Raw genomic sequence first — 12,851 nt, 5'->3', positions numbered from 1 at the left:
TTATATTTATATATTTATGTACATAGATATATTTTGTGTACATGTCCATAATAATTATAACAACAATTTGATTCATAAGAGTTTGATGAACCGAAAATGATATCATAAGTATAATTTTCAACTCGTGGTTAAAATCATTCTTCTCACGCAAATCACATTTAGCATTTTTTAAACAATTGTAATTAATACCCGTGGAAATTTGCAGAAACATAGACCATTTTCGTGGATGTGGTTGAAAATGTGGTGCATCGCGTGGTGGCACAGTGGCCGCGAGGACGATGACGAAGAGGAGGACATCGAAGGGGCCGAGAGTAGTCGCACAGGCCATGCCTATGACGAAGCTATAACACCGTTATCAGTGGAAACCCCTCTTACTGGTACGGTCTCTCGATCTGCCTCTCTAAGTGGGATCCATCCTACCACGTTAACAGTTGAAAAAGCCATCAGTATCGCTGATAACCACGATTACAAAAAAACTGGGAAAACAGGCGAATTGACGACAAAAAGCATCTCCAGTGATTCTGTACGTTTAGATTTAATAACACTCTGTCAATTTTGCACGAACGTTCGATATCCCGCATGTTCCATAATCGCTTCACTGTTGTTAGAAGGTACGTATATCATGTTGTTACAGATGAAATGGTCGATTTTTATAAAAACCTGTACGTTTTCTAAAAATAACGTTCAACGACTGAAACATGTTTTCTTGCGATTAACCCATTAACTACTAAATTTCTTTTTTTGAAATTTTTCGCCGGATAAGTTATATATATATATATATGCACAAAGGATTGTGTAACAGTATAATTATATTTAAATTATGTTTTGTTTTGAAAATATTTGATGTTTTTGAAAAAGTCCCAAAATGGGTATCGTTATAAAATGATCAATAAAATCATTTCAATAAAAAACAGAAGTCTGAGTAAATAACAAATCGTTCCTATAACCTCTAAATTACATATTTATATATGGTATTTCATTGTAATATAAAAATCAAACCAAAAATATAATGCTTCAAATATGACAATTCTGTTCCGTCCAACTTACTCACGAATTTCAAATTTGTTCGCTTGTTGCATAGAAACGAAGCACAGAATACACACTTTTTGTTACATACGATATTGACAGATATATATAGAATAAAATTAAACTGTCAGACATACCAAATATATTTTTGACACCGAATGGATCCCCAAATCGTGGCAGCTAATGGGTTAAGGTGCAGACTGAATTCGGTGTACCTCATATCTCCTTTATTTTTAATAATATGAAAAATGTTCTTGGTGAAATTTAAACGGTTCTTAAAAAAAGAATACCATAAAGAAGAAGAAATTTATTTGGCAGCTGTCTTTTTCAGTTTCTCCCGATATTTTTGGTAAAATTCTACGTTGATTAAATTCTCCCCAATCTTGATAACACTGAAATATGTAAGTAAGACAAGTGTTGGGCTAACGTTGGCACACACGTTGCTACGGACGCATATGTGTACGATGAATTATATGTAGTAGTAGGAATGGAATTTTGCTAAAATATTTCAAAAATTAAAGCCAGTCCCGTAATATTGTACAGAAAAAGGTTGTTCAAAATTTGACACGCATTAATATTTCAAGGTCATAAAAATAATAGGAGATGTTGTCAATATATTTACATATATACTTTTAACACTGATTTGAAATGTTATTATACGTACAGAATGAATTTTACAATAACTAACACAACTGAGACTAAAACCTGAAATATTTTCATTCTTTTCAACTGCAAAATAAGTATTTAGGAAATAAAATATGTGTGTCAAAGGGATAAATATTGTGATAGAAATTTTTCCTTCAGAAATATATTTTTTGGGATTCAAAGATCGTCAAAATACATCGAAAAAGTGATGTATTTTCTTCATGCTGCAATATTATAATTGACAAAATATTTTAAAAATGTATACCTCGTAATGTCTTTTAATAACGTAATTTTTATAGATTTAATATATACATGCTGGTTATATTTTGTAACATGTTATAGATGAACAAATATAGACACTATAATGGTGCAGTCTTAAATGTATCACATTGTATACATATATTTCATTAATTTTATTTTCTTGAAGGAATTTGTGTCTGATAAATTCCAAAATGTCGGACTTATTCATTAAAGTAATCTCTTCAATTCTTTTATTAATAATCATTTTCATATAATATAATATATTCAATTCTATACACTATTTTATAATACAGAAATCATTAAAATAATAAAATTGATGCTAAAGTAAAAGAAAAATGTGAAACGATTTAATAGAGATTATTATAAACCATCAAACTGTCATTATAATTTCAAGAAATTATACTAATTATATCGAATACCATCCAGCTTTACCTGTGATTAAATAATTAGTAAAAAATTTGTAATGTTTATAAAATTTACCATTTTAAACATATTAAGCTAATAATGTCTAATTGTTAACAATTAATAATAAAGAAATGGTAGAAAAAAATTACAGATATTACATAAAATTACTTATGCTATAACTACTCAAAGAATAATGGAAAATGTTGATAAATGAAATCATATAAAATCGAAATAATGGAAAAGTGTGCAAAATTAACACTTTTATAATATCATTTGTTATTTGAAATCAGGATATGAACTATTGAAAAATCAATTCCTTGTTTCAAATACAAATTTATACCAAGGTTTTAAACCATCTTATGAATACTAGAACGTAATGAACACATTTCAATGAATAAATATAATATACTAATACTTTATTATTATAAATTTATCAATATTTCTGGACAAGTACTTAGTCCAAAAATAATTATCTCAATAATTGACTAGTTGAAACTAAATGGAATAATATTTTTTCGAAAAAATTGACTTTGAATTTTCTATTTTTATACTTATACTTCTGTACTTCAGGAAAAAGCTATTGATTTCCTTTTCTCCTTCAATCTGTTTTAAACAATTCAATATATATCCATCAAATATTAAATATTTTTCTTTATAAATATATGATTTTTTGAAATCGTATTATATAAAAAATGTATTATTTGTAGTTATTTGAGAAAGAATATCAGGCCATAACAGACAAAATTAACAAAGGGTCAACAAATCAAAGTGTCGTAACCAATTGAAGTACTTTTATATACCGATTTTACTCATTATGAAGATGATTACTGAGGCCATTTTATTTTACAATTTGACAATCGTTTTTTCCTTAAAAATTTTGTTTTGTTTACATTACATGAGCTTTGACATAAAAATAATTAAAGGAACTGAACTATTTTTGTAAATTGTTTATATTTGTAAATAAATTTGTACTATTGTTCAATTTAGTACTTATTGCTAGTTTACGTTCTTATAAATCTTTAAATGAATTAGACTATATTTATTTTATACCTACAGAAATATAAACTTACACGTTGCAACAATTATTTTATTTTATTTTTTGATAACAGAAAGGTACAAACAATTTTAGATCTATTTTAGAAAACAACAATTCACTGCTTTATATTAAAAATTTAAATTATTTTAAATTTAACAATATGATTTACAGAATATACATGGTATTCGGAGAGCTTATGACATTGGGCACTGAAGAATTGTATTACGTATTACATTGGGTCACAAAGGGTGTGGTCGCAATAATACGCAACGATCGAACATGATGGGGTGATTTCTCAGTTAAAAATAGATTGAAAATATGAGACATAGAACGAAGCTTTTCAGTGTGTGAGAAACAAAATGAAGTTTTCTAATTTAAAAACACAATAGAAAAATTAGCCAATATCCAACTGAGATGTTATTTATTTTCTATATACTAAATTGCGTAAAATTAAAAATATACTTTGAATAATCAAAAATATACCTCAGAAATTTAGATGAAATACGATAAAACAAAAAACTGTTAAATGCCTTTGAATATTGAAAGCATATATCATCGGTGAAAATATGCAATCATTTAACAAGCAGGATATCTTCCCAATCAAAAACAAAGGCAGCATTTGCAACGATTATCCTTAGGAAAGATGTAATAAAAAAATAATGTTTGTAAAAGTGTGTCATATAAATCTATCAATTGAGATTATATATTATAAATTATTATAAGACTGAATAACTGTTAAGAAATAATATTTGTTTACTAACTCATTGCTGTTTAATAGACCAATAATTTAACAATTGCCACTAAACTACGAATTTTTATGCAAATCGTGTATATTTTATATATTTCATACACAAAACAAATCTGAATACATTACATATGTTCTACAATTTCTATATATTAATATAGAATGATATTGTATATTACTTCCTGTTACTTTTCCATATTACGAGTTGTAAGCATTACCACTTTATAATAAGTCTATTAAAAAATGCAAAAGATGATGTTGATTGTAAAAAAATGTCAGTGCATTGAGGTATTTGTTTAATTTTATCGGTTTGACTTAGTGAATTGTTCAAATCTCTAATAAAATATGTAAAGAGAGGAATTTAAAGGAAATTATAATTTGAGAGGCTTGGTTAGAGGTAATACTATTTTATGTGAAGCATTTAGAGGCAATTAAAGGGGGTAATAATTTAAATTTTTTTCAATTCTTCTGATCACTAGTCAAATTCCGAACACTAATTAAAACTGCATTATTTTAAAGAGCGTCAGCCAATATCTCAGCTCGATACTGAAGAAAATTTAAATATCTACTAACCATAATTTGTCATATTAGATTATCATACAGAAAGGTAATTTTCTGCTATAAATTAATGTTTTCAGGCAAGCGATACCATTTTACAGTAGAAAATCTCAAAAATTAAAAACTAAAATTAAAATAATTAAAATTGCAATAAAATTATTAATACGTTATAAACCTATATATAATACATATTATGTAATATATACATAAATTCTGCATAATGGCAACAGATTATTTACATAAACGATTCTTGCATGTTCCTTACATATCACTTGCATATTTGAACAAATTTCAGTTGTATAAAAATCCACAGTTCAATTATCACCAATCGACGCAAGGAGTATGAACGAATTTAGGATTAAACATTAGGAAAGTTAAATATAACGAACGAATCTGCACGTCCTAAAATGTGATACAAAATTATGAAAAGAACTACAATAAACTTTTGAAACGTCATTAGAAATATTAACTTAACTTCATAACTTCATCATTCGATACACTTTGAGTGTCAAAGGATCTCACGAATTCTGAAGAATGAAGTATATAGATGTATTAGAATAAATTAGAAGATTTTAATTATTAATAGATCAGATAAAGCGTAACAAATCTTAGCCCAACTTTCTAAGTCATTCTTAACTGAGAAAGTAGAAGTCGTGCGAGTATCAGTCACTTTAACGTTTGACAATCTGTTGAATCTTAAGGAAGCATTCCATCCAAATTTTCACTAATTTGTACAGGTTGTAGACGTTGAAAACTATCGTGTAATACACATCTAACTACACATAACATCACGTGCACTACACGGAGAGAATTTTTTAATGAGAGAAACAAGTAATAATCGGATGGGGCAAGGTCTGGTGAATATGGAGGATAAGGTAGAACGTTCCAATCAAATTGTAAGGGTTTCTGTCTAATAAATATCACAAATCCGAAATCGAAATAAAAACGCACCTCGATGAATATTTTGAAAGTAAGTCTCAACAATTTTGGAAAGAGGGCATAACGAGGCTTCCTGAGAGATGGAAGAAGGTAATAGAGCAGAAGGGTTCATATATAACACAGCAAATCAACCTTAAACAACAAATATCGTCTATTGATTTCGCATCAAAAAAAAAGGAAGAAACTTATGGGACACCCTAATATATAAGAAGAGTAGAAATTGAAAACACGTTTTACTGGATGTGTAAAAAGAGTAGAAAGAAAGGAAATAGCAAGTAATACATATGTATGTATGTATATAACGTTAATGTCGGTGAAAAGAGTGTCGACGATTATCGGTAATCTCATCAAGTCGGTTAATTAATATTGTCGGCGAAATTAATGTCGGTCAAATGGTGTCAATCGAAGCGTTATCGGTGAAACGATTGTCGCTGATTTAATACAAACTATCAAACTAATGTGTGTGCACATATCACATCTGTTATCTCCACAGGTTATATTTGGTTAGTTGCAAGTTGTAAATTGATGTATAAATACTTTACTTATAAAATCGACCATTTCATATACCATAAGCAATATATATATTCAACACCTTTTCAAAGCCGATTTTTTTTAAAAACAGAACCTCATATAAAAGAACAGCATTTTATAGCTTTAACTTTCTTTCCATAACAAAAGCTCATGTTATGGATATTTCTCATTGATGTACATAGGTGTATCTTTCAACATGCAACACTCAATTGTTATGTAAGTTTAATTGTCAGTAATCACATAAAAAATAAAATAAGTAATTTATAAAAATATTATTAAAGTAATTTCGGATATATTTAACTACCAACATTAGTAATGCTTCGTTAATTTAATTATAACGATTATTAATTTTATTAATTAACTTGAAAACGTTTTCAAGCCAAACTATCACGCATGTGGATGAAAGTATGTAAATGTACAGCATGATACTGTAGACATGGAAATGAGTATGATAACGTAGTAACTCGAATGTTATTTATCAAAACTGAAACGAACGAAAAATTTATACTTTTTGCACAAAATAATTGCTTAATTTCTTAGATAAACTTTAAAGTTTATAGACAAAAGCGAACACGAACTATTTTATTCATGTATTTACAATTTCAAAATATAATAGATCTTGTTGCATGATGTTTCGCAAGAAATTAAGCATGGAGATGTAAGAAATAGACGCATGGATTTTTAAAATTTCCTTCTTCCTTCTTCGTACTTTAATAATTCTGATATTAGAACTTTCTAATTCCTATATTTTTATTCTAATTTCTAATTTCTAATATGTATATTTTCAAACAATAAAATATTTCTTGTAGTAATTATAATATGTGGAATTTTCAGTTATATTATCATTAATTTTAATGTACATCTAACAATTTTAGTTTTCACGTGCATATTACAGGTATAAATATTTTTCATAGGTAAGCTAAAATTTGATGTTGAAAAATGTGGTACAAAATAAGCAGAAATCGTATACACATGCAATGTATCAAATTTATGAATTTTTGCAAAGGTTTCTGTTACAGTACAAATGTGTTTGGTTTTATTTTACTTTCCGTAACAAAGCTTTAAAAGTGATAGTACCTTATATCTGTTAGTATGTCATTTAATACAGAGACTACAGCTTTCCGTTCTTAATGGTTCATTTGTGACAATTTTTTTATATTTATGACATTATGTTATAACATTGTTCATATCAGCAGTTATTAGAAAATTAAACTGCAGTAGAATCCAATTGATTTACAGAGTTTTATTGTAAAATGGAAATTCATAGTTAATTATTTTAATAGCAAGACGTAATATTTACAATTAATTACATTTACTGAATTATCGTTGATGTAGGCTTCGTATGAAACAATCTTCTTCGTTTGCTAACAAATATTTTATGTTTAAAGCTTTGTTACTAATACGATAATATGTTGCATATGTAAATTAATCCTTTGCACTCGAGAGGTGACCCTCAGTCGTCATTTAATCAGAACTTAAAGATCGATGTTAACTAATATATGAAATTTAAAATTACCCAAGGATGCGTGGAATGTCAAAGTAAAATAATTCTACGTCTTAATTTGCAAACAATTTCTTATTTGCCGTTTTAAAAATATCGTCAACTTTATTTCAGAAAATCTACGAATTACTATTTTTCTGTGACGAAAAATTCGCCGAGTGCAAAGGGTTAACTACCAAAAATTTGTTCCTTGTCAACCTTAAACAGTCGTAGCTCGATTCACTCGTAGTTTTAAAATTTCCTATATAAATGTAACGCAATTATGCATCTTGTTGAACAATATTATCCAATACATGAAAATATTTGATGTAGGTTTACACGATTTTAATCCGGCTTCCGACAAGAGATACCAGTGGCATAGGAAAGTATACAGAGGGCCCAAGCATAAAAATGTATCACGACGAAGCAGTGAGCCCTTCGATGATCACCAGAAGACCATCTCACATGCCCGACATAGGGATTCCCCTGAACACGAAAACCATTCCTAAGGCGTTGGGGAGCAAACCGGCCGCGAACAAAACGACGAACAAGAAGAAAAAGAAGTTGCAGGAAAAGAAGGCGGACCGTAAAGCGGCGAAGACTTTATCGGCCATCTTGTTGGCATTCATCATCACTTGGACACCGTACAATATTCTCGTTCTAATAAAATCCATCACAGCCTGCTCTTGGTACATCCCGCAAGAGCTCTGGGACTTTTTCTATTACCTTTGTTATATCAACAGTACTGTGAATCCAATGTGTTACGCCCTGTGCAATGCGGCATTCCGACGAACATACGTGAGGATCCTCAAGTGCAAGTGGCATAACAGAAACAGAGCCGCGATTGACAGAGGATGATATCAGTAGAAACGCCTTGCGTGCGACATCTGCACGCTCATAGGCGTACTATCTTCTCTATCGTTTTCTCTCTTCTCCTTTTTAATCATTCCTCCAGACGTGCTTGCCAACGATAGGGAAACTGAGTTGCTTCGATTTCTAGCGGAACCCGCAGAACGTTTGCGTGACAGTAGTCATTTTCCACATTTTCCTTCCATATTCCTGCCTGCTCCATTGTTGTCGTTAAATGCAATTCAGACAAACTTATTTGCTATCACTCTTACAAAGTCATACTTCGTTTTCTTTTATTTAAACAATTTCGTTAGACAGGTATTAGATTATCGCGCAATTACATTATTACCTCTTGATTCTATTCTTCATAGGCAAGTAACAAGGTTAGAATTGTTGGAACGCGGTAAGAATTGCCATTTTCATATTAGGCGAACTTTCGAAAAATACGCAAATCAAAAGGGAGTTCAAGAAATTTACAGTTGCTTTGCTCGAAAATTTCATTTCGTATTTTAGATGTTAGATTAGAGGAAAACAGGGTGTTTACAACTCCATTTGATAAATTTAATAAAGCTCATTCTGTATAGAATATCTGTATTTTATAATATTTCTACCATTCACTTTATCATGTGTTTTCCAAGTTCAGACTCTGTTTCATACATATTAGATTAAAATGAGTAACATAAACATTTTCATTTATATTTATCCGTTTCATTTCTATCGGATTTCTATCAAAGAAGAGAAAACATGATTTTGAATTACATCGTTGAATCTGAATAATTAGAAGGAGACCGAAATCATTTATTGGTCGGTGGCATAAAAATAGCTTTTATTTCGAAATGTCGGAAATCGGAAGAAGTTCTGAAATGTTTACGGTTAAACAACTCAGATTTCCACATTTGAGGCAATGCAACGTAAATACTGCCATGAAAAATAATCTTTATAAATATATTTCAGAACCGTACAAAGGAGAGATGAAAAGGGGAGTATATAACAGGCACGTACGCGACACAGTGCCAAATTTGTGACTCGATTTAAGCGGCAATCGTGCGATGGAACCAGAGACATTGGCTTGCCGCAGATCGAGTCTTTTTTTCTATAGTTCGTGAAACAAAATCAGTTTCTGCGAAAACGTTACTGCAAGACGTAATCTATCCGATCATACGAAAATACATGGAATAAACGAAGCATCGTTATTAAATAAATTTAATCATTAATTCCGAATTAAATCAAAATCATTTTTGGTCGGCAAATATACATATATACATATATATAAATAACGAGTGAAACTATTTAATATTTTCAAACGTAGAAGCATCGATATATAGACAGAGAAGGATGAGAAATTTTCGTCTGACATAAATTTTCAATTTAACAGAATAAAACGTTTAAGAAACTGATTAAATTTCGCGAACCTCCTACAAAGCTATACCGCACAAAGAACGAAATCTATTCGAATTCTAAGGAAAAGTTAATAAACAGGCATTTCTCGTGCGTTTTATTCGAGGAACAACGCACTCGATGTACATTTTAAATAGTAGTCCAGTTGTAAATGAGTGTTTTAAGTGTAATTAGTTATGGAGAAAAACCAAGCGCTATTATAAATAGAGAGTGTATCACAACTATAATGGCAACAAAGTGGATAAAAACAGCGCTGCATCGATTCTTTCGTGTTAAGAAATGTTCTCACACTTTCGTATTAAATAACATTCTAATCACACGTGCCAAACGAAGCTTTAAGGTATCAATAGTTTAGAAACGGTAATTTAATAAATGTGTCCTTTCACAAGTATACTTCTATTAAATATATAGATAACGACTTAAAACATTTACTATCGTTATTTTTTATTACAAAAGTTTCTTACGAAATTTTTATTATATATAATTTTTCGTGTAAAATACATCATTTTGTATTACTTTACACAGTACTTTTCGGAAAACTGGATATGGTCAAATGATAAATGAAATTTCATAAAAATACATATATCCTATAAACGTTTTATAGTATTATGAACCATAACGTGTAATAACGGTACCTTTATTCTGTTGAAAAGATGATCAACTTTCAGATCAACGTTTGTTTTAATGGAATGTTATATTTCGTTTTTCTGTACATGATAGCCACTTTAAAGACAAATCGAACAACCTACAATATTGAGCTCTTGAATATCTATATTAGTAATAATTAAATAAAATATTTAATCTTTAATTTTTAAGGCAAGCTTCATTGATTTTATTCGTCAGTGTGTTATAAGTAACATATAGTTTCTTAATTACGTTTATATATTTAACGCAAATGTTTAAAATGACCGTTTTCGAGTAACAATACGTTTTAAACGTATTGTCATTGGGTCATCGAACAGATTGCATTACTTAATGAAACGATGCGTTATTTCGTCATACGACAATCGGGCAAACGCTGTGATAATTCGTTGTATCATATATTACAGTGTTGTAAGTGATTTCTGAAACATACTGTATCCCATAGAAAATAATCGAGAACAGCTAAATATGACGATTCTAATCGCCAATTTATATAACTATTCTAGTTAATCTATTTAGAAATATTTCGTTTAGTTTATTTATTATTATTATTTTTAGCGTTAATATTCGTAGTTGGAAATCTTCCAGAACGCTGAAGAATTTATTTGATTAATAAAAACGAAATTACAGTGACGAACGAGTAAAACGTTCTCAAGAGTTGAAGATTAAATAAAATATTACTTCGCAATTGTATCGGAAATTAAAGAGAATTTTGTTTGTACAACCTTTTATGATATTGAAGTTTTAAATGTTGTAGGTCATTGAATTTGCTCCCAAAGTGGCTACTATGTACAGATTGAAACAGGATAAATTTCTATTTAAGAAAAGAAGATTAACCCTTTTGTCCCATTAACTGTTTCCTTTTCGATACAATAAACGTATCGTTATCATACGTTAATATTTCATAATATTTAATTGCAGTAAATATTCTAAATGATAAAGTGAAATGAAATATTCTATATGTAATTACAAATTATATTTAGTCTTATATCTTTTTGTTTCTATCTTTTATTTTTTTTTTCTTTTTGAGTAAATCTAGATAGCTTTTTACTGTAGTTTCAAAAATATCTAATTGAATATCTAGTTGAAAATTTACGTTTATATCGGTGGACAACTTACGCGCCTGAAATTATTCATTGTGTCATTAACGAAAAGTGGTACAGTTCATTCGACGAGACTTTAAACAAGGGAAAATTATAATGACTTATTTAGACACTATAGTTACGAAATGATTTTACATCCAATTTGATATAGAAGAATAACGTTTCAGTTGTATTACAAAAACTTTTGTAAAAAAAATCAGTTCTTCAAATGACTTACATTCTCTAAAATACCTTATATTTTAGAATTTTACTTTTCAAGCAGCAGAATTAGTTTAAATTTTCGCATAATGAAAGAATTTATTTTCAAAAGTAATTTAACGTTAATTCGATAATAAACTATTCATGCCACCGATGCGATAGTAATAATATTTGATATTTAACTACAGTTACTGTAAATATTAATTATTGAGGTTGTCCTGGATTGTTATTAAATTCTGTTCAAGAACGTAAGAACAAAATAACAATTTTTTAACGATAAAGTCATATTTTTTGCAAAAATAGTCTTCATTCAGATTTACTGTAATTTTTTGTTATTGCCCCTTTATCTATATTTTTTATTTTATATTTATATTTATTTATATGCAATTTTTTTCTACATTTTTTCAAAATGATGCACTAACCAATTCATCATACGAATTTTAGGTTCACAAAGTACTCGTTTAAACATTAAAATAGAATATAATACACTTTTGACAAAAAATAATAATTATACGAGTTTGATGTTCATTTTCTAAATTGGACATAACTATTTTAATTTTTCAATATTTGTATCACTCGATCAAAGTTGATAAATCTTAATTAACTTCTTTACACAACCATAATATATCAATACCGCTCAGTAACTTAATAAAGTTTCAGATTAATTTTAATATAAAATAATTAAGTTATTCAATAAGAATAATTCGGGATATTTAAAAATTACAGGTCAGATAATCAAAAGAATAACAAGTGGTAATGAAAAAAGTATATTTTATTGACATATTTAATTGTCCTTTACTTTTTTTTGTCAAAAATTTATAAATTTAACGAGCAGTTCAGTGAGTAATTCTCTGTGCATAAGCGATATACTATATCTCCGAAAAGTTTCAATAAAATTCTAAATTGGAAATTGTTATGAGAATGTTATAAATAATATCAATATTATAACTACGTAATTAACAACAAATCTCGAATGCAAGAATAGAACAACGTAATCTTCGCACGAAGAATATGAAATCTATTATAAAAAATTTA

The 12,851-nt window shown here is 28.7% G+C and overlaps 1 protein-coding gene across 1 annotated transcript in view; it reads left to right on the top strand.

The window, feature by feature from the left end:
• Positions 1-10,191, top strand: part of LOC108547756 (muscarinic acetylcholine receptor DM1) — a 31,163-nt gene extending 20,972 nt beyond the window's left edge. The window contains exons 3-5 of the mRNA XM_017900408.1: positions 206-523; positions 7,960-8,424; positions 9,430-10,191. Of these exons, the coding sequence (XP_017755897.1) occupies positions 206-523; positions 7,960-8,424; positions 9,430-9,450 (804 nt within the window). The 3' untranslated portion in view covers positions 9,451-10,191. The remainder of the gene's footprint in view (positions 1-205; positions 524-7,959; positions 8,425-9,429) is intronic.
• The last annotated feature ends 2,660 nt before the right edge of the window (positions 10,192-12,851 follow it).

Source organism: Eufriesea mexicana, unplaced genomic scaffold, assembly GCF_001483705.2.
Source record: "Eufriesea mexicana isolate 0111107269 unplaced genomic scaffold, ASM148370v2 scaffold1178, whole genome shotgun sequence".
Lineage (NCBI taxonomy): Eukaryota > Metazoa > Arthropoda > Insecta > Hymenoptera > Apidae > Eufriesea > Eufriesea mexicana.
The sequence above is the reverse complement of the archived record's forward strand: the minus strand, read 5'-3'. Positions and strand labels throughout refer to the sequence as shown.